This window comes from Triturus cristatus, chromosome 9 (assembly GCF_964204655.1).
Source record: "Triturus cristatus chromosome 9, aTriCri1.1, whole genome shotgun sequence".
NCBI lineage: Eukaryota > Metazoa > Chordata > Amphibia > Caudata > Salamandridae > Triturus > Triturus cristatus.
Window position 1 is genome coordinate 26,096,065 of NC_140592.1, and position 23,933 is coordinate 26,119,997.

At 47.0% G+C, this 23,933-nt stretch overlaps 1 protein-coding gene across 2 annotated transcripts in view; it reads left to right on the plus strand.

Moving 5' to 3' along the window:
- Positions 1-8,194, plus strand: part of JAGN1 (jagunal vesicle mediated transporter 1) — a 31,092-nt gene extending 22,898 nt beyond the window's left edge. For both annotated transcript variants that reach the window (XM_085624283.1, XM_085624284.1), the window contains exon 3: positions 6,751-8,194. In XM_085624283.1, the coding sequence (XP_085480409.1) occupies positions 6,751-7,213 (463 nt within the window). In that variant the 3' untranslated portion in view covers positions 7,214-8,194. The remainder of the gene's footprint in view (positions 1-6,750) is intronic.
- The last annotated feature ends 15,739 nt before the right edge of the window (positions 8,195-23,933 follow it).

Consider the following 23,933-nt stretch of genomic DNA (forward strand, 5'->3'; position numbering starts at 1 on the left):
AAAAATTTATTAACCCCCCATTCGGACCCCCCCCCCCTCCTTAATGTCAATGCCAGGATTCCTGTATGTGAGTGTGGAATCATACGGGCCTCACATTTAATATCAAGTGATATGTAGGTGGCCAATCCTCCCTTAGGCCTGCCACTCACCGATGGGGTGGCTGGAACAGAGAAAACCTTGTATCCATCCAAATAATGATGATTGCTATCCAGGGCCCATGTTTCCTGTAAGTTTATGATCTTAAACTGTCTGACAAAGGCAAGCCATAGTGGATCAGTGTTTTTACTAGCCAGTCCTGCGATGTTCCATGATAATGTTATTTCTAGGGATTAGTGAGCTGACTATTGCTGCCTCTTTCGTAAGGTCCTGTAGGTGAGTGTGTACAGTTGTTTCACTTCTTGGCTGAGGATTGAGTCAGTCACACTCTTCTATGTCAGATAGAGGTAAGAATCTATTTCTTAATTCTAAAGTTGGACTAATATGAGCTCTACCCATATCCCTTGAAGGATGGAAACGAGGAGGAATTTGATGTTGGGAATTCTGTTCCAATGACTCCCTTATATTTGTATGCACTCTACGGCCAGTATCAAACCTATGCCTACGAGGTTCTGGTGAATAAAAGTAACCCAAGGGTAAAATAACTATGTTGGTACTAAGTCCTACATAACGCTTTTGGGTCTCCTGCAATATCTTCTCTGCGGAACATGGGTTATCAAAATTCACCACTATACAGTCACCTTGAAACGATTTTTCCCTGTTACCAATCCAGCTTACTCTCCGAGCCATTATTATATATCTAATGACATCACGACCCATGTAGATGTTATTGGTAAACCATTGTTTTAATTTGTTTTTAAGTTGATTATAATCTTCTGTAGCCCCTTCCTTTAGTTTGGGGACATTTCCCAGAATTAAGGTATATGGAGTGGCCTCCATTGGTAAGTCCATTATCTGAATTCCCTGGAGGTGTTGGGCGTGCACATCCCCTTCCCGAGTTCTCCCTACTTTATCCAGAATGCTGTTAGCTTTTATAGATTCCGGGGGCCCTGAAGTGGGCGTGATGTCGGTGGGGGGTTTGGGGAGAGAAGCTGGATAGATAGGAGCCTCTCTGGGTTTACCTACATCAACATTATGTACCCCAGTCTGATCCTTCATGGTGACCCTGGGGGTGTCGCTTGATAATGTTTCGGCTATATTGTTAGTCTGAGTGACTAGTCTAACAGTATTTTTACATCCACAGCTCCCCGCTAGTGATGCTAACCTATCTTCTAGATTGTTAGGTTTCTCCACGATAGGATTCAGTAGCTTTATTAACATAATTTCTAGATTTTCCAGGCTACATTCCTTAAGCTGGCCCATGGACTTGTCACTCTTAGATGCTTTTCTTCCCAGGGGAATAGTTTCAAGATCGATTATCTCTAAATTCTGTTCATTACATATGGTCCCTTCCGTGCTACCCTGTGCATCCACTTGCTTATTTTCCCGTCATCCCTTCAATGTAGTGATGTTGGCTTTTGCTGTTCTAGCTTTACCCTGTTTCCCCCTGGTCCTCATACCATTGTTCTCTATCAGGGGTTCCTTTGAAGGAGAGATAACCTTCTCTTTGGGGGGCTGAGATGTCAATGTATTAACAGGGGAATCTTCTGTGACACTGGGTTGCAATAAGGTGGGGAATTCAGGTGTTGGGGATAGCCTGGGAATTGAGTTTTGAAGGTCCAGGGATAATCTACGTTCTGTCTCATGTATTTCCTGGTTTAAGACCGTATTGGCTCTGGTAATAAAGGCATCAAGAGTGCCTGCCACCCTCTTTCCCAATTTAACCGTTGCCTTTTCCATGATCTGCTGTTAAAACAGTAAATGATTCAAACAAGGAAGACACTATTATGCAAAAGTTGGTAGCACACTGTTCGTCACACCAGCAAGTTGCCCCAAGGGACTGTGGTAGATGTAGTGGCGACGGCGGGTACGCCTATGCCACGATGTATAAAGAACAGTATGTGTTGCGTTAGCCATCCCTGGACACGTGTTTCGAGGTAGTTGCCTCTCGTCAGCAGGGAGCAGGTCAGTGTAAAGGGGTGCCGCGTGGACTGCCAAAATGTAATTAAAACAGGTCAAGTACCTCTCATGGCGCGCAGGTGCAGATCCAAGGCTCGTCAGCCCGTTGGCTCAAGGGAGCCGTAATAAATTATGCAAAAGTTGGTAGCACACTGCTCGTCACACCAGCAAGTTGCCCCAAGGGACTGTGGTAGATGTAGTGGCGACGGCGGGTACGCCTATGCCACGATGTATAAAGAACAGTATGTGTTGCGTTAGCCATCCCTGGACACGTGTTTCGAGGTAGTTGCCTTGGACCTTGGAGCCTTGGACCTGCACCTGCGCGCCATGAGAGGTACTCTACCTGTTTTAATTACTATTTGGCAGTCCACGCGGCACCCCTATACACTTACCTGCTCCCTGCTGACGAGAGGCAACTACCTCGAAACACGTGTCCAGGGATGGCTAATGCGACACATACTTTTTTTAAAACACTGTGGCACAGGCGTACTCGCCGTCGCCACTACATTGACCACAGTTCCTTGGGGCAACTTGCTGGTGTGACGAGCAGGGTGCGGCCTATTGGATTTGACTTATTACGGCTCCCTTGAGCTATCGGGCTGACGAGCCTTGGACCTGCACCTGCGCGCCATGAGAGGTACTCTACCTGTTTTAATTACTATTTGGCAGTCCACGCGGCACCCCTATACACTTACCTGCTCCCTGCTGACGAGAGGCAACTACCTCGAAACACGTGTCCAGGGATGGCTAATGCGACACATACTTTTTTTAAAACACTGTGGCACAGGCGTACTCGCCGTCGCCACTACATTGACCACAGTTCCTTGGGGCAACTTGCTGGTGTGACGAGCAGGGTGCGGCCTATTGGATTTGAATTATTACGGCTCCCTTGAGCTATCGGGCTGACGAGCCTTGGACCTGCACCTGCGCGCCATGAGAGGTACTCTACCTGTTTTAATTACTATTTGGCAGTCCACGCGGCACCCCTATACACTTACCTGCTCCCTGCTGACGAGAGGCAACTACCTCGAAACACGTGTCCAGGGATGGCTAATGCGACACATACTTTTTTTTAAAACACTGTGGCACAGGCGTACTCGCCGTCGCCACTACATTGACCACAGTTCCTTGGGGCAACTTGCTGGTGTGACGAGCAGGGTGCGGCCTATTGGATTTGAAGGAAGACACTATTATTGACAGAGAATGCCACCCTTCCAGACAGAGCAAGCAGAGTGAAAAATAACCGAAAAAAGTCCGGTGTTATATGGTGATCATGTAAAACAGTACCTTTGCCCTTCTGTGTCCACACCAGAGTCCTTAGTCGACAAGAGGGGGCCAAATAACGTGGCCCAGCCTAGCCTTTTCCGGGCTATGACGGGCAAGGACGGGCCCGCCCTTGGCCCGGGCGCTGCTCGCGCGCGTCCCGCGCTGCGGGAGGCGTGCAGCGTAGATGTAGGCAGGTGACGCCTGCCACTGACGTCACCTGCTAGCGCCGGACAAGGGAGCCTGGGAGTTGTAGTTCACGGTACAGCCGTTGCCCTCAAGGCGGACCTAGAGGTCTTTGGTGCGATGTTTGCTCCGTGGTATAAGAGCCCTTCTGGATAGCAGTAGAGGAATGCCGTTGCCCTCACGGCGCAGGGAAGGTGCCACGGTTGAGGCCCCCCTACAAGCGCGTCCCCTTCATTCTTCATAAAAGTGCAGTAAGAAGGAACACCGGAAGAGGGTGTGGCCAGGGGTGCAGCCTCTTCCGGTCATTGCCTTTAAGGCTTTTTATGATTTAGCAGTGGCTGGTTGTCGCTCGTGGAAGCTCATTTGGGTAAATTGTCCAGTGAAATATTGTGTAATTTTGTCTTCTCAACGTTAAGATTTGCGGCTCATAACATTTCTTAAAGGCGGATGTCTTGTCAGTTGTGTACACTGTGCTGTGTTGTGTGTATCACTTGCAACACAACCTTAATCTCACGGCTTCGGTGTACAACAAACGTCTGGTGTGAGGGAACAGCTCAACACTTCCGCGGAGTCTGCTCCGCTCTCGGCCCATCTCTTCGCCTCCGTATTGCAGACCGAGATGTTGATTGGTTGTAGGAACGCACCCCTAACCGAAGCCAGGCCTATGTGCTTTGCCAATGCACGTGTAATGCGCGGGGGTGTTGACTGCCCCTACACCAGTATACGCAGACTCTTTATGGGCTCGTCGCTTGCCAGATAAAGGTGCTAAGATGTTTGTTAGTGTGTTGTCGGGGAGCTGTGTTGACGTCACTGACAGCCACGTGGCTTTGATGCTGAGTTGTGTGCACGAGGCGGTCGGTGGGTGGACAAGTGGGGGGGTGGTTATAGCATAGGCGGTTAGTAAGGCAACTTATACGTATATTAGAAAGGCTTTCTAGTATAGGAAGTGTTGGGTCGAAGGCGATCTTTGGTGTCCGATGAGAGCCATTTATTGCAGCTCGGACGTTGTGTGTGTAATGAACCGATGGTCCCGCAACACCCTCCTCCCCCCCCCCCCCCCCCCCCCCCCCCCCCGTGGTCATCACAACCGACATAACAGGCCTGCTCATATAGGTTCAAAAGTAAAGCTCGCCCTGCCCGGCACCCCGCTGCCCAGTGTACATTGGTGCCTGGGGAGGAGGGGGGCGGGGGAGGCTTCTGACTGCTCAGTGCCCCAAAATGTATAGACGCTACAGTACAATAGTGTTTATGTAGTAGGAGTGAGTCCCTAGCAGACTTAGTGCTGCCAACGCAGTAATGCGCACGTCTGCCTCCCGAGGGCGCTGCAGGGCAAGTAGTGATGAGACGGTCCATTAAATATTAACTCCTAGTCCCCGTCCTGCTGCTTGCCGGTTAGTGTCGCACATGGATTTCATCTGATGATGTCTGTATTGAAGTAGAGCTGCCTGTGAGGGTGTAATAGGCAAGGGGTTATACTACAGACTCGCACACCTGCGTGTTTTGCTGTTTGACCTGCGGTATTTGCTTGCTTCTGTTGTTGAATGTCTGTGCGGCGGCACTTGCTGCTTCAGGCTATCGCCACGAAGCTGCCAGGAAAGAACGAGAAAACACATATTTTTCTTTTATCCAGGATAGTGTCCTGTTGGCGACGCTCATTGCGTTTTGAGCAGGGGCACAATTCGTACTGCAGGAGAGGGTAGGTTCATCTAGAACACACCGTCCCTGTACAGTGGTGGCATTCCAAGGATGCAAGCCTTCCCTTGTTGACCGTTTTTAAATGAGGTATTGAGTAAGAAACTGGTTCAGCTGGTGTTGAAATCCGAGTTCCTGGGCACTCCGCCACTGGCAGCTCATAAACCGTGCGTCACGGTGTGGCAGAGGAAAAACGGCGGATTCTCGTGGGGCGGGGCGTGAAAAGCAGAGTCGGGCGGTCAACTTATGTATTTATTTTTAAAATATAAGCAGAAAAGAAATTGATACCAAGGGCATATGTGACAGTAAATATGTTCTAGATTACTTAATTGGTCATGAAGAGACTGCGTTTTAAATATCTTAGAGGGCTAAGGCACCTGCTGCAGTGAGATCTGTCTGCCCAGTAATGTTGAGGGGATTATAATAGCGTAAAATAACTCTAGTCGTTAGCAGAGCTCTGGGAGAATTCTGTGCTTTGTCCAGTCACAGTTTTGACTCCTAAAGTAACAGAGCGGGTTTATGTGCCTGCTGCAAAGTACACCCCGTAGCATGCAGATCACAGATTTGTATTTTATGTAGATATGTAAAAGGACTAGTGCTTCTGGCTCAAAGATGTTTTGTCACTTCCAGTCTATTGGTTGCGATCTTTCGAATGCGGTGATCTACTTACAGCCTCAAGGAGCTGCGGGTAAACTGCAAGTTATGGGTTTATATCCTTGTTTCTTTTCAAATCTGTTATTCTAAGGTTAGAAAGAAGGGTTCAAATCTGTTATTCTAAGGTTAGAAAGAAGGGTTCCCATGGGCAGTAAAAAAATTCTTGTTACCCTCATTGTCTTTTCTGTACATTCATTTACACAGTTGTATGATTTATTGTGGCTCTGTGTGATGTAAAGCTCTCTTAACACCCTACACTGGGATGAGTAGTGCTATAAAAAATTCAATAAAAACAATAGCTACCATTTAAATCATTTTAGTGAAATTACTCGCACACAGCTAAATCTTGATTTTTACAGTGCGTACACATCTTTTACGTAGGGGGGTTGAAAAAAGTCTAAAACCTGTCTCCAAGTCACAGTTTCACTAAAGTGCTTGTGAAGTGATCAGCTATGTGCCTTTGTTTACTTCAGTTGCATTGACATCTAGGTGTTAGGCTCCAGATGGCTCTGTCAACATACCTGAACAAAGAGGCTGATTGTCTTTTAAATTAGGCCTTTGCTTTGGGGCCCAATAGAAGTAGGTGCTGCCTGTCGGTACTGCTCCGAACGGATGCAGACAACTTGCAGACGCTGCTGAATTATGTCCTGTGTCTGGAAATGACACCAGGGTTCAGCATGTTTCCCTGGGTTCACCCCATCCCAGTTCCATCCCAGAAATGGCTATCAGAAATGGGATTTAGTCTAACCCCCTTCCTTTCCAGCAGTAATGCTTCATATCTATGGAGCAGAGCATACACCCTGCAGAAATCTGAGCAGCCCACCTCTCCTATGTGCACCCTACCCTTCCATGTGGGCGAGCAGAAGTAATTAACAATTTGTTCTTTGCTTTGTGTTTCAGCGTATCCCTGAAGTCTGAAATAAAGAGGCTCATCTACGCACACGTGCTCATCTGGCTGGTGCTGGCCACCCAGATGTGTGTGTCGCACCTGAGGCTGGTGTCCCATGACCTGGTGGCAATGCCCTACCAGTGGCAGTACCCGTACATGCTCAGCATCATCCCCTCTGTCTTCGGCCTGCTGTCCTTCCCCCGAAACAACATCAGCTACCTGGTCATCTCCATGATCCTCACCGGCTTGTGCTCGATTGCACCGCTCATCTACGGCAGCATGGAGATGTTCCCCATGGCGCAGCAGCTCTTCCGGCACGGCAAGGCCTATCGCTTCATCTTCGGCTTCTCGGCCGTGTCCGTCATGTACCTCGTCATGGTGGTGGCAGTGCAGGTCCATGGCTGGAAGATCTACTACAGCAAGAAGCTGCTGGACTCTTGGTTCACAAGTACGCAGGAGAGGAAGAAGAAATGAGGGCGTGGATTGGTTGGCGGGACGCGCACCGGTAGCGTGCACCTGTACGTGTTATGCACGCTTCAGATCTAGATAACTCATGCTGAGGACAGCCCACCAAGCTCTTTTACACCCTCACTTCCAATTCTTCCCCCACTCAAAACTGTTTTATTGAACATTGTAAAATAAAATGGGTGTGGGTCAAGCAGTCTTAAAACGTTTTCCGCATTTCTTTAAGTAAGCCATAGTGTACAGCGGTCTGTCACCCAGCGCTATCTCCGCGTACGGTGACTAGAGACTCCGAATACCTCTGGGCCTTGGATGGTGTCCCTTCACTGAGGACAATAATATTTTTAAACCTCGGACTTAAATTCTTATAATAATTTTGATGAGAGCACAGATATGTTGTTTTTTGTTCAGATTATTGTATGTGCGCTGTGTGTGAAGCAGGTCTCCGGCATTCAGTGGGATATTCTGTTATGTGATGTGTGCCAGTAACACTTCCTTGCCAGTCCTGGATCTAGTTATTGGGCGGTGCCCTTGAAATCCTCCCCTTTGAGCCAATCCCCTCCAGTTAAGATTTAGGGCTGGAGGGGATTCTAGTTTAATCACCTGTGATTAGGCTGTCCTGAAGGCGGTATTAGCATGCTTTAATTTTTGCATGTTGCTCGTCCAGTGGTGGTAGTTGTGTGCATGCTAGTTTGAAGAAGAGCATACCAAATGCAACCAGGTGTAGTTCAAAGTCAGACACTGTAAGGACTCTATCTGCGAGGACCCTGCACACTTTGATTGTCCCATGTCTGTTTTCAACTCCATGTATGTGGGCGTGTCTTAGCTTGGCAGGCCACACCGCCTCCTGTAATCCTGAGACTGGATTTGACATGAAAGGTCTAATTGATTGGTTACATATAGCAGTTGGATTTTTTTGTATGTGTGTTGGGCCTTATGTTTGATTGGAAGTCTAAAGGAAAAAAAAACGATTAAAAGACTGGTAATAAGTAACCGTGGCGTTTCGGTTTTAATTAAATGAACATTTGTAAATGCAATAGGTTGTTTCTGCAGCTCCCTCGGTGATTCGGTGCCGTTTTATTTGGGATACAAGGATTTGTAGATAATGGCAAATCACCTCTGAGGGTTTCTCAAGGGTTTTTTATTTTCATCAGGCTGCACCAATATCATGGATTTCAGAAACAAGAAACCAATTCCATATTTTGTTAATCAAGAAAAATGTGAAGCCCACATTTATTGCTTTACATTTTGTAATTAATGCCTTTTGAGAAAAAAATGCGAATTTGTAGCATCAAAAAGCAAGGTAACTTTCTTTTATGTGTAGGAAAGGTACATTAATTGGAAATTGCCACATTAAAACTTACCAGCCACTGGTAATGTACCACAAGGCGGCCTCCATCGCCCTACTGAAGGGGTACCTGTCGTAAACTAGCTAGTTCAGCCCTTCCCATAAGGACGCGTGCATTTCTTTACCACACAAGTCTTTACAGCGACTTGTCTTAGAGAAAGCATTGTTGGACAGATGTTGGACTTCAAGTCCAACACCCTCCCTACTGCTGCACAGACTGGAGTTGGAATAGTAAATGTACTATTCCAAAGTATAGTGCTTTTCCTAAGGAAAGTCAGTGTAACCACTTGTCTACTAAAGGAATGCGTTGTAAAGCTGCATGTGTGGTTCATACCGTGTTGTAAAGGCTTGCGTGGTAAATGCATGCGTGGTTCGAACATACAACCGTAAATTGACAATGGGTTTGGTGCAGACCGCTGGTGCTTGTCGCTGCAGATTTAGAGGTGAAATGTTGGTGTTTCGGCAAGAGAAGACTTGTCATTGTAATGGGGGGGGTGAAGGGGGTCTCTGTTTGTGAGTTCTGCCCATCTTTTGCATAGATTTGCTTCCCGTTTTCTTCTTGGGTCCTTAAATAAACGTAAAGCGTTGTAAACCCAATCTAGGTTTATCATGTGAGACTGTGCGCCCTACTGCCCAAGCGCAGGCGGTAGAGTACATTGGGAGCGTGCTTTATAGGGTGATTATAGCATGTTCCTGTAGGTGTGTCAAGGGGAGAGCTGCACCTTCTTCCGCGTGGCCTCCCAGGTGGGGCTGGGAACCCAGAAATACTTCAGACAGTTTACTGATGTGACCATGTTGGACCATCTCAGCAAAAAGGATCTTGTCCAAGTTTTGTCGTCCACTGATAAACACTTTCATATGTCTGACGGTGCGCAGCCATAACATGATTTACAGTAGTTCTATGTCATATTAACCATTGTAAGTTGCAAAACTGTTCGCATTTTCACATTTTACTATCTTCTTCTAACTTAATCACATGTGATCAGGCTGTTCCTGAAGGCGGGGTTGCCGTGCTTTGATGTTTGCATGTTGCTTCTGTTGGTGTGAAGGGGAGCATATCAAATGCAACCAGGTGTAGATCAAAGGCAGACCCTGTAAGGACTCTATCTGCGAGGACCCTGCATCTCCAGGTATCTGCACATGTCATAGTTTGGCAGGCCACACCCCCTCCTGTAAGCCTGAGACTGGATTTGCCATGAAAAGTCTCATTGCTTGCGTACATTTAGCAATTGGAGGTTTTGCACGTGTGTAGGGCGTTATGTTGGATTGGAAGTCTAAAAAAAAAAAAAAAAAACAATATTAAAAGACTGGAAATAAATAACTGTGCAGTTTCGGTTTTAATTGAACAAACATTTGTAAATGAAATGAATTGTTTCTGCAGCTTCCCAGGTTCTTCTGTGCCATAGTAGGAATATCTTATTTTCCAAGATTTTTTCCTTGATAAATATCACCATAGGTGGGGATAGTTCTCAAGTTCTGCCCTCTACTGGGTTTTATTTCCATCAGACACAAGCAGGATATTTGCCCTTTGTGCTGACCGTGTCTGTGGTGATCATTTGGGTCATGTTACTGCCCTTAAACTGGTTTGTCTACTTATTCCAAAGATCTAAGATTATTGTGGGTGCTAATTCGGTGCATGGCATTGTACGATATAAGTACCCACTTACACGCTCAGAGCTGGCATTGCACAAGAGACCTCTGCACTCTTGTGATCACACGGTGGCATCCACTCATGCTCAGAGAGTACAAGGCACAAAATACCTCACACACCTCAGATCACACTATGGTTCCCACACTGACGCTCGGAGAGGACACAGCACAAAAGACCTCACACTCTTCAGATCACACTATGGTACCCACACTGACGCTTGGGGAGGACACCGCACAAAAGACCTCACACTCCTCAGATCACACTATGGTACCCACACTGACGCTCGGAGAGGACAAGGCACAAAAGACCTTGGCACTCCTCTGATCACACTATGGTACCCACACTGACGCTCGGAGAGGACACAGCACAAAAGACCTCACACTTCTCCGATCACACTATGGAACCCACACTGACGCTCTGAGAGGACACCGCACAAAAGACCTCACACTCCTCAGATCACACTATGGTACCCACACTGACGCTCGGGGAGGACACAGCACAAAAGACCTCACACTCCTCCAATCACACTATGGTACCCACACTGACGCTCGGAGAGGACACAGCACAAAAGACCTCACACTCCTCCAATCACACTATGGTACCCACACTGATGCTCGGAGAGGCCAAGGCACAAAAGACCTTGGCACTCCTCTGATCACACTATGGTACTCACACTGATGCTCGGAGAGGACACAGCACGAAAGACCTCACACTCCTCAGATCACACTATGGTACCCACACTGACGCTCGGAGAGGACACAGCACAAAAGACCTCACACTCCTCCAATCACACTATGGTACCCACACTGATGCTCGGAGAGGCCAAGGCACAAAAGACCTTGGCACTCCTCTGATCACACTATGGTACTCACACTGATGCTCGGAGAGGACACAGCACGAAAGACCTCACACTCCTCAGATCACACTATGGTACCCACACTGACGCTCGGGGAGGACACAGCACAAAAGACCTCACACTCCTCCAATCACACTATGGTACCCACACTGACGCTCGGAGAGGACACAGCACAAAAGACCTCACACTCGTCAGATCACACTATGGTACCCACACTGATGCTCGGAGAGGCCAAGGCACAAAAGACCTCACACTCCTCCAATCACACTATGGTACCCACACTGACGCTCGGAGAGGACACAGCACAAAAGACCTCACACTCGTCAGATCACACTATGGTACCCACACTGATGCTCGGAGAGGCCAAGGCACAAAAGACCTTGGCACTCCTCTGATCACACTTTTGTACCGACTCTCATACTCTGAGATGACACAGCACAAAAATACCTCTGCACTTTTGTAACCACACTGTGGCACCCACTCTTGCCTTCAGATGTGACCTGGCACAAAACACCTCTACACTCTCGTGATCACACTGCACCAACTCTCATGCTCAGAGATGACACAGCATAAGAGACCTCAGCACCCCTGTGATCACCTTGCGGGACCCACTCTCCTGCTTGGAGATGACCTGTTACTCAGCACTCTTGTGATCACTCTGTGGCACCCATTCTCACGCTCTGAGATGATGCAGCACAAACCACCTCTGCGCTCTTGTGATCACCGTGGCGCCCACTCTAATGCTTGAAGATGACACAGCACAAAAGATCTGTGCATTCTTGTGATCACACTGTGCCACCCATTCTCATGCTCAGGGGTGACACAGGATAAAAGACATCTGTCCTCTTGTGATCACCCTGACACCGCTCAAGCCCAGAAATGATGCAGCAACAGCGGGGAGACCATGCTCATCGCTGCCACCGACGGCATCCACTGCCTCCTAGTCCAGGGCAGCCCTCGTCCTACTGGATCCATCGGCCACCCTCGACATAGTCTCCCACCGCATCCTAGTCCTGAAACTCCATGACGCCGGCATCCACGACCAGGCACTGGAGTGGATCCAGTCCTTCCTTACCGGCCTGACTCAGCACGTCCGACTACCCCGTTCCTCTCAGAACCTACAGAGATCAGCTGCCGGGTGCCTCAGGATGACTCCTTGAGCCCCACACTCTTCAACATCTACATGGCCCCCCTCACAGCCATCTTCAGAATATACGCACTCAACAGCATCTCCTACGCTGATGATGCCCAGTTGATCCTCTCCCTCACCAACGAACCTACAACCAACTTTCAAAGCGAATGAAAGCTGTTGCCACCTGGATGAAAGACAGCTGCCTCAAGCTTACCTCGAACAAGACCGAACTACTCATCCTAGGACCCGGCCCCTCAGCCTGGGATGACTCCTGATGGCCAGCCGCTCTAGGACCCCCTCGCACTCCAACGGGCCACGCTCATAACCTCGGCATCGCACTGGACTCCGCTCACAGTGAACCACCAAATCAACGCAGTTACCTCAGCCTGCTTCCACACTCTTCTTGCTCTCAAAGACATTCAGATGGATCCCCTCAGAACCCAGAAAGATGGTCACCCACGCACTCCTCACCAGCAGACTCATCTAGGGGAACGCACTCTTCCCTGGCGTCACCCAGAAACAGCTCAAGAAACTACAAAGGCAGTCTGGTCATCTACACCCCATGCCACAGCCACATTACGCGACACCTCCGAAAACTCCACTGCTTCCCAGTCAACAAGAGAATCTCCTTGAAGCTCATGACATACTCCTACAAAGCTCTCCACGATGAAGGACCAGCAAACCTAACCCACCGTCTCGCATTCCACGTACCTGCCAGACGAACCCACTCCACCCAACTCGCCCTAGCTTTTGCCCCCAGGATCCACAAGACCAGAACCGGTGAAAGTTCATTCTCCTACCTCACCACCAAGACTTGGAACACCCCGCCCCTCCCCCTCAGGCAATCCGCGTCACGGACCCAATTTTAGGAGCACCACAAGACCTGACTCTTCGAATGGTCCTACTCCCAGAGGGACCAGCGGCCTCCCTCCCCCCACCCCCAACACACCTTGAGACCCTCACGGGTGAGTAGCCGTGCTATACAAGCTATTGATTGATTGACTCTCATGCTCGGAGATGACAACACTAAAGACCTCTGCAGTCTTGTGACCCCACTGTGCTTCTACTCTCATGCTTGGAGATGACACAGCACAAATGACCTCCGCACTCTTGGCACCTACTCTCATGCTAGGGTTGGACTGTTCCTATTGGGCGTAGGGTCAAGACTGATTAGCATATGGCTTGGTTCAAACTGGAATGGCACTGGGAGTAAAAAGCAATGGATTTAGGCCCATATCTCTGTACTGGGGTGAATGTATGACATTGTTCTGCATTCTGTCCATTAATTGTTCCTTTTGCATTTGGCACCCCGAAGATATCACAGCACTAAAGATCTGTGCATTCTTGTGATTACACTACACCCACTATCGCGTTCCGAGATGTCCGGTCATAAAATATCTCTGCACTCTTGTGATCCAACTGTGGCACCCACTTTCATGCTCGGAGATGACATGGCACAAAAGACCTCTACACTTTGGTGATCACACTGTGACACCCACTGTCACATCCAGATATGACATGGCACATACGACCTCTGCACTCTTTTTTTGTCACACTGTGACACCCACTCTCCCACTCTGAGATGACCCGGCACAAAAGACCTCTGCACATTTGTCATCACACTGTGGCACCCACTCTCATTTCCTGAGATGACACGGCACAACAGACCTCTGCACTCTTGTGAACACACTGGGGCACTCACTCTTAACCCCGGATCTGGCATGGCTCAAAGATCCTCTACACTCTTGTGAACACATTGTGGGCCTCACTCAACCCTGGATCTGGCATGACTCAAAGATCCTCTGCACTCTTGAGATCACACTGTGGCACTTTCTTAACCCAGGATCTGGCATGGCTCAAAGATCCTCTACACTCTTGTGAACACATTGTGGGCCTCACTCAACCCTGGATCTGGCATGACTCAAAGATCCTCTGCACTCTTGAGATCACACTGTGGCACTTTCTTAACCCAGGATCTGGCCTGGCTCAAAGATCCTCTGCACTCTTGAGATTACACTGTGGCACTCACTCTTAACCCCGGATCTGGCATGGCTCAAAGATCCTCTGCACTCTTGTGAACACACTGTGGCTCTCTCTTAACCCCGGATCTGGTATGACTCAAAGAGCCTCTGCAGTCTTGTGAACCCACTGTGACACTCACTCTTAACCCCGGATCTGGCATGGCTCAAAGATCCTCTGCACTCTTGAGATCACCCGGTGGCACTCACTCTTAACCCCAGATCTGGCATGGCTCAAAGATCCTCTGCACTCTTGAGATCACACTGTGGCACTCACTGAACCCCGGATCTGGCATGGCTTAAAGATCCTCTGCACTCTTGATATCAGCTGGTGGCACTCACTCTTAACCCCGGATCTGGCATGGCTCAAAGATCCTCTGCACTCTTGATATCACCTGGTGGCACTCACTCTTAACCCCGAATCTGGCTTGGCTCACAGATCCTCTGCACTCTTGAGATCACACTGTGGCACTCCCTCTTAACCCTGGATCTGGCATGGCTCAAAGATCCTCTACACTCTTGTGAACACATTGTGGGCCTCACTCAACCCTGGATCTGGCATGACTCAAAGATCCTCTGCACTCTTGAGATCACACTGTGGCACTTTCTTAACCCAGGATCTGGCCTGGCTCAAAGATCCTCTGCACTCTTGAGATTACACTGTGGCACTCACTCTTAACCCCGGATCTGGCATGGCTCAAAGATCCTCTGCACTCTTGTGAACACACTGTGGCTCTCTCTTAACCCCGGATCTGGTATGACTCAAAGAGCCTCTGCAGTCTTGTGAACCCACTGTGACACTCACTCTTAACCCCGGATCTGGCATGGCTCAAAGATCCTCTGCACTCTTGAGATCACCCGGTGGCACTCACTCTTAACCCCGGATCTGGCATGGCTCAAAGATCCTCTGCACTCTTGAGATCACACTGTGGCACTTACTCTTAACCCCGGATCTGGCATGCCTCAAAGATCCTCCGCACTCTTGAGATCACCCGGTGGCACTCACTCTTAACCCCGGATCTGGCATGGCTCAAAGATCCTCTGCACTCTTGATCACACTGTGGCACTCACTCTTAACCCCGGATCTGGCATGACTCAAAGATCCTCTGCACTCTTGTGAACACACTGTGGCACTCACTCTTAACCCCGGATCTGGCATGGCTCAAAGATCCTCTGCACTCTTGATCACACTGTGGCACTCACTCTTAACCCCGGATCTGGCATGACTCCAAGATCCTCTGCACTCTTGTGAACACACTGTGGCACTCACTCAACCACGGATCTGGCATGGCTCAAAGATCCTCTGCACTCTTGATCACACTGTGGCACTCCCTCTTAACCCCGAATCTGGCATGGCTCAAAGATCCTCTGCACTCTTGAGATTACACTGTGGCACTCACTCTTAACCCCGGATCTGGCATGGCTCAAAGATCCTCTGCACTCTTGATCACACTGTGGCACTCCCTCTTAACCCCGAATCTGGCATGGCTCAAAGATCCTCTGCACTCTTGAGATTACACTGTGGCACTCACTCTTAACCCCGGATCTGGCATGGCTCAAAGATCCTCTGCACTCTTGTGAACACACTGAACCCCGGATCTGGCATGGCTCAAAGATCCTCTGCACTCTTGTGAACACACTGTGGCACTCACTCTTAACCCCGAATCTGGCATGGCTCAAAGATCTATCAACAAGGAGCTCAAGGGGAAAAAAAATGAGATTGGGTCATCCCCCACTCAAATCAGTATTCCAACAAAGAGACCCAATCTACTTGGTACGTGAAATCTTTCAACACTGTGTGAAAAAGGACTGAGGTGTAAGCTCAACTTCTTCTGGTCCACTCCCCACCATCTGGATTTGTAAGAGGGGTCCCTAATTCACCAGATTCTGTACTAATTTAAAAACAGCAAAAGAAAAGAAATGGATCACTGTTAAAGAAGCCGAGTTCCTTGTTAATGTTAAACCAAGGACACCAGCGTTCTATGTTTTACCGAAAATTCACAAGGCCATTCGGCCACCCCCCGGACGCCCTATTGTCTCGGGGGTGCAATCAGTTCTAGAGCCCCTCTCGCAATTTGCGGATTTTTTTCTTAGAGTCAGTTATCAAACAAACTTCTTTGGTGCAGGATACTAGAGATATCCTGAATGTACTAGAGACTGCTAGTTACGATATACGATCTGTATTTTTAGTGACTATTGACATCGAGTCACTATATACTTGTATACCCCAGGATGCGACGCTGGTGGCAGCAGCTCGTGCCCTGGGTCAACAAGAATAGTTCTACGACACGCCACAGTCGTTTGTATTACAATGCATTGAAATTGCACTTACTAGGAACTATTTTTGTTACAAGAATGACTTGTTTTTACAAGTCTCTGGTACTTCCATGGGCGCAACCTTCGTGCCCAGTGTGGCCTGCATATATGTAGGCCAGTTTGAAGAGAATTATATTTACCATCCAGCCAACCCCTTCCAGAGGAGTATCCGCCTCTGGAAGCGGTATATTGATGATGTTCTATGTATTTGGGCAGGCACTGAGGATGAGTTGTTGTTTCTCAATCGGCTGAATACGCTAGATGAAAGTCTTAGATTTACATGGGTGTACAGCTGCCATTCTGCTGTCTATTTGGATCTTGATATCCATGCTGAACAGGGCAAATTAAGAACGACGGTCCAGCAAAAAGCAACGGATAGAAATTCTCTGTTGCATTTTAATTTGTTGCATCGGCGGGCCCTCAGAGATAATTTGCCAGTGGGCCAATTTCTTCGTTACAGGAGAAACTGTTCTTCCACGGTTGATTTTATGCAACAATCTGAGGTCCTGTGTGATAAATTGATTCAGAGACAGTATCCAAGAACAGTGGTAAAAAATGCAAGAAAAAGAGCCTTGAATACTCCACGGAGTGTTCTATTGGAAAAGAATCAAAGATTGAAAAGTGAGTGTGTACCAGTTGTTATGACGTACGACCCGTTAGCTAGTAAATTGAAACAGATGATGTGTAAAAATTGGGACCTGTTGTCGACAGCAGACTTTAAGATGCCTCCTCCTAGGTTTGCATTTAAAAGAGCATGTAATTTGAAGGATAAATTAGTGCATTCACGCTCAAAAATTGAAAAACCTACATCCACTCTACCTGCAGGCCATTATCCGTGTGGGTCCTGTTCTGTATGCGATCTGACTTTAAAATCCAATAGAGTAACATTGACGGATAGGAAAATCTGGCATCTGACCCAATTTACCAATTGTAATACAGCCAACGTCATCTTATCGTATTACGTGTAGATGCGGGCTGCATTACATTGGTTTAACTTCGAGGAAAGTCAAGATATGTATACAGGAACATCTGAGTACCATCAGGATAGGAAAATTGACTACGAGATTTGTCCAACATTTTGTCACCGAGAGGCTGGATGCTAGATCTTTGACTTGGACAGTATTGGAGAGAATAAAAGGCGAGGTCTCCAATTTGGATAGAGTACTAGCCAGTAAGGAAGCGCGTTGGATTTTTTCTGAAAGTGTGGATATGGTTGGATTGAACGACTGTATTGAATGGAACAGTATTTCCGCATGAAACGGACGGCTGTCCCTTTGTGTCAGTAGAGTGTCTATGTACTCTTCAATACAAGCCCGTTTGTGGCACCTTAGCAAAAATGATTGGGTGGTGGCATACAATGCAGGACAGTGAATACAGTGAATACTGTGATCATCAAGTGGATTGCAAATATGCCCGGTGGGAGTGATGCCAAATATGATGGGAGAGACAATCCCTAATTGAGATATAAATATGTCTCAATAAAGTTATTCAAAAGTTGATAGTGAAAGTGGTAATTGTTTTTAAAGATGATGGCTTGCACTAACTCTGAATACTAGATGGGTTCCCCAGGTTTGTTTGTTTTTGACTCCTTTCCCCTATGTGAGTACAAAATCGGGCAAATGGTTGATGTCAAACACAAATTGTGTTTGTTTGTAAATATTGATATTTTGGTAAATATGGATTTGAGTATGACATTGTTGACTCATCAGCTCAGTTGAATGAGTAGGATTATGAGGATACAGGGAGAAAATCAAGGATTATTGCCTGTTTAAAGATGGCGCTGATGCTTTTTCAAGTGTCACGTGACACAGAAGCAAAACGTGACCTGCGTAAGAGCCGGTGTGTATAATGGTGAGATGTGCGGAAGGCTTTGCGTGGCTGAGACTAAGCTCGGGACGCGACTGACACGCGGTAAGATCCAGGCAATAATGGTCAGAGATGCAGGAGTGACTATTGATGCTTTTTACGTGAATGCCTGTATGAGCGTGTGGCGGTGTTAGCCGTGTGGGCACTAAAGCACTGGCTGAACACTGAGGCAGTTGAGCGCCCGATAAGGCCAGTATGTTGCCGATTGTTATTGAAACCGGCACGAGTGCAGTTTGAAATTGAAGATGGATTGGCAGCTGAGAAAGGCAATATATTTTAACAACACAACAATCAATAGCAAATACACCATAGAAGTAAAGGGGTGTGAAAGTGTGAAACGATTTCCTTGTAACTAAGATACGAAGTGCTTTCGACATTATTGTTATGTGGGCAAACTTTGATCTGAATCATTCCCCTACAGAACGACCATAATGAAAAAGGTTTTTTGAAATACAGGATTACTGAAAAGATGACAGTGCCTGTGTGATGCGGTGTCGAGCTGGTATGAGAAACCTTGGCTGACATCGGGTAATGATGGCTTTTGACGTTTTTTTATACAAAGATTGTATGAATAGAGTGTGGTGTTGAGGTGTTCCGTTTTGGCGTTCAGTGTATAATGGTAAGAACCTGTCCTTTTGTTTTATGCAGTCACAGATAGTTCGCCACAAGTGTGCTGATAAGGTGGACGAAGTCCTGGTGCCCTGAAGAAATTGCTATAAGAGTAAGGCAATGAAACATGTCGGCTTAACGGCATTTGGTCTGTTGAGATACAGTACTTTTTATTTTTTGAACTGACCCATGAGCTAAGAATAAAATTATGGGCGCCATGGTTCTTTATCAATTTTAACTTGGGACTACTGTGTGTGATGTTCACCTTTGTTGACTAATTTTTCTGGTACATGTGTCCAGTTTTTGCCCAAGGTAGTAACCTATGATGAGAAACGTGGCAGTACTGGTGATAATTTAACCAGTGTCAGCCCGCTGTGGTGTTGCGCATGTGTGGTTCTACCTTGTTTTGCACACATTGTTTCACTGCTACTCATGGTGTGGGTTGTTTACCTCTGTGATCACACGGGTTTTTTTTCCACAAATTGGTTTCTTGAAAACAGTGACAGCTACATTTGGATCAGGTTCTTGCAGTTTTTAAATTAGTACAGAATCTTGTGATTTAGGGACCCCTCTTACAAAACCAGATGGTGGGGAGTTGGGCAGAAGAAGTTAAACATGGCTCAAAGATCCTCGGCACTCTTGTGAGCACACTGTGGCGCTCACTCATAACCCCGGATGTGGCATGGCTCAAAGATCTTCTCCATTCTTGATCACCCGGTGGCGCCCACTCTCACCTTCACAACTGACACGGCACTAGATCGCTCAGCACCTTTGTGATCACACTGTGGCACCCACTCGCATGCTCAGTGTCTGCCCTACCTTTGCCACTGGGCATGGAGGAGGTTTCACAAGGGTTGAGCAATTCCATTTACTATGTGTTAGTAATTTCATATTGCTTAGCAACCAAAGCCCTTGGACAAACCTATTCAATAATCCTAATGACAAATAAGAGTGACTCATTCAATACTGGAGTGTTATGGTTTATTTGGGCACATTCCTGTGTGGGCGTGGGCACTATCTGCACAGATGGATCCACCTCGCACCTGGGTGTATTCCACCTCTGAGTGCAGAGCCACATTTGTGTAACAGGATTTATTGCGTACCCCCTGGGATGAAAAGGCACCAGTGGCACCTTATGTGTGTGTTTATATTACCTATGTTTTTAGTGCACAAAAACAGTTGCCTAAAACCCGTATTTTACAGGGAGCTGTGAAATGTGGAAAACATTGCAAGATTCCACATGAAATATGGGTGAAACATCTTACTGAGCGTCCCAACCCGCACTATAGAACTGTATCAGCTCTGCCTGCCTGACACAGTTAGACACTGAAATAGCATTAGCACTTTACATATAGGTGACTTGAAAAAGAATATCTGACCACTAGCACTAATTTGGGTTATAGTGAATTTCTCAATCTGGAATCATGCCAACACAACATTCATTTATTCAAACTTTTAATGATATCTTAAATGTTTGAATACATAGTCGATATCTAATGGAAATAGGGTATTTTCAGGTGTGTTTTTACTGGGGGAGGGTGATGCAGGATAGTATGATTTTAAAGTTTCTTAGATGAATACATTTTTTTTTATAGCTGTTGCGTCGAAGAACTTTCAATTCTGTAAGGACACGGAGGCGAGGAATATGCTTCTCTCACTGTACTGCAACACACAGAAACCAGTGAAATTACAACAAACATTTCAGTAAACCACAAAAGCTTAATTTCCCATGAACAGCTCCATGACCTCACTCGCCATCTACCAATCAGTACCTGAAGTAGCCTATAAGACCTGCTGTCCCCATTGTCCTTCCTCTTTATTTGCGAGAGTCCAAACAGACCGGAACCAGAACATTTTAAACCACAACAGCACCGAAAACTCTGTATCACCCATCAGACGGAGAACACTGTTCCAAGAAGGACATCTTTCGCTCCACTTCTGCGATGAGAGGCGCTTTTTTGACTAATCTAGAACTTTTTAAAAAAAACTGCACAGAGAACCCTTGCCATCCAACCTGCAGAAAAAGGAATAATACTTAATAGTACTCAAATATTTATAAACAAACCACCGTGGTCATTATCTTACAAATACCATTGAGTTTGAACATCTCAGTCACACTAAACATTAATAAGTATACAAATCTACAGTAAGGTACAGAAAGGTGGGATAATCCTCACCTCTGTGTCCTTAACAGAGCTGAAACATCTTTAGCGCGACGGCGGTCAAAAGTATTTTTCTATGTCCGGACCAGAGGTTTCAGATTATGCTTGTTCAAAGCTGACCCACAACAACCGAGGCCACATCAACAATGGGTTTATGATGAAACACGGTAAACGTAGAATCCACAGTCCACCACCATCATTTCTTCCAAACGAGACCCCCCAAGAGAAATATTTAAAGGCCATGCCGCCTCCCACAGAATGTGCACCAAAAATGGAAGTGTCAATGCCATCTTCCGATAACCATGTAACCCATTGTGCCAGGGTGGCTGACTTCAGTGACCTGAAAGGTTTCTGTGGAGCAATAAGTAGTTGCTTGCCAGTGGTCTGACGTAATTCCCTGGTGCAGTCTTCGTAGGCCTTAAGATAGCGCACAACGCAGTGTTTATGATTGTCAGGAAACATTTTATAACTCGTGCAACATGAATGTAATTGAATTAGAAATTCGAAATAACACATCAGAAGGTGAAAAAACGTGGCCTGTTAAATCCAAGGCATGTACATCTTAGGCACGTGTACACAAAATGAGACACAAAAGAACAGTAGCTTTTGCGACAGCTGATTTCTGGAACGGTCTTAGTTAGCCAGCCATGCCCTAATAAATCTAAGGACCACATCAACATCTTACAAAACCACATATTTCGGTTTAGGAGGTTGGATCAAACAGATACCTCAAAACAATTTACAAGCCAAAGAATGTTCACCTATTGGTCTCCCATCCAAAGGATGGTAGCCTGCTGAAATAGCCGACTGAAAATCATTAATCGAATTATAAGCCAAACCCTGAGCTGCCAACTGATATAGAAAACTAATGATCAGACCAGTGCCATGGGACCGACACTCCATTTGTCACACCAACAAACCCATCTCTTCTATGCTGAAGCATATCGTTTGTGAGTACTGGTAGCAAAGAATTGATTGAGGTAGAAAGAAGACTGTTCCGAAAGACCTGGTATTTGCCAGTGTCTCCCAAAACTTTCCAACCCAATCAATGCCAACTGGTCTCACAGAATCAGCGGATGAGGAAGCCCCAGTGGGTTGGTGAGAAGGCCCCGGCAGGTTGGAATCCGAATTGAATTCTGGCACAACATTTTAAACAGCAAAGGGAATCCGGGCTGAGCCCTCTAAAAGGGCATCACCAGAATTGGGTCTGCCATCTAGTGCCGCATCTGAGAAATGCAAAAGGAACAATTATTGTACGGAATACTGAACAATGCTAACATTCACCCCAGTCACACAGATCTGGGTTCAATCCATTGTTCTTTTGCTCACCACGCCACCCTACTTTGGCCCAGCCAAATGCAAATCAGTTTTGACCCTGCTCCTCATGCGAACAGTCCAGCCCGAACTGCCAAGCCAGATCCTCCCTGGACTGGGAACAAGCATCCTAGGACCTGTTTCAGGGCATCACCTCATCAGCTTGAACCCAGTGGCGCAGTGAAAATGGTACCCTGTGGTACTGTAAATTTCGGAACCATGTTGGAAGCATGGCCCTACTATGCCGATTTTGGTATCAGCGAACCGCAAATGAGTAACGCGGTATGCATGAGTGTTTTCGTCATGTTTTACCGATGAATTCACCGTGTATATGATAATATATATAGTACCCTCGGGTTCCATTTTAGAACGGCAGCCATTTTGTGGTTGCCCTCACATAGGCTGTGCACGAAGGCCATGCCTAGGCCTAAAGGACACGTACACCTTCTGTGACTTCTCTCTGACCTGTGCAAACTGACTCCGCTGCCCGAGGTCAATCCTGTCCGGCCAGTTCCTTTTCTCGCAGCCTAATGTGATTAGCATCAGGGCTCGACCCATCATAAAGTCCTTGTTCGCACACGATCTCTGACTAAGCTATTTCACACCTGACTCTGTTTCCTACTTTATGGCTTGTTTTACGAGCAGGAGGTGCCCGTTTTATTGGGGTCCGCTGTTATCTGATGAGGGTTCTGAGCCTTGCTGGGTAAAATGACTGTATGCTTAATGAACTGAAATGTGGGATTGTCATTATGGCTCTGCTGTTCCTTTGAAACTAAAATATGTGGATGACCACTTGTAAAATAGGGGCGTGTTGCCCAGAAGCGTAATATTCTGTATATAAGAAAAGGCTGTGTTTTGGTTCGGGAGCAGTCTCCTGAGAACATACATCGTGTTGTACTTCTCGGATACCTGTGATTGGTCTGCAGCCAATAAATACGATCTTTGATTTCATCTAGAAGACTCTGCGTTTCTGTTGGTCTGAAACAGGAAGAACCCGAAGTCTTAGGGTGTGTTTCCCTGCACCGCTGGGTTGTAAAAACCCGGTACTTCAACCCACGTCTGGGCATACCCTTCCCACGTAGGGCGACAACAGCAAAAGGAACAATTGATGGACGGAAAGCTGAACAATGCAAACATTCATCCACAGTCACAAAGATCTGGGTTTAATCCATCATTCTTTTGGCCCATATCTTCGTACTGGGACAAATGTTTGACATTGTTCAACATTCTGTCCATCAATTGTTCTTTTTGCATCTGAGAAATGACCCTTGGAATCATGATAAACTGGGGAAAGGCATAATGGATGTTCCCCAGCCAAAACTCACTGCAAGGGGGTCCGGCCTCTAACTGAAGATCGGGAATTGTGAGTCCAGTGGGAGACTTAAAGATCCACTACACACAGGCCCCATGTTTGGTTGAGGAGTTGAAAGACTGGAATGTAACCTCTAGTCCCTGGAATC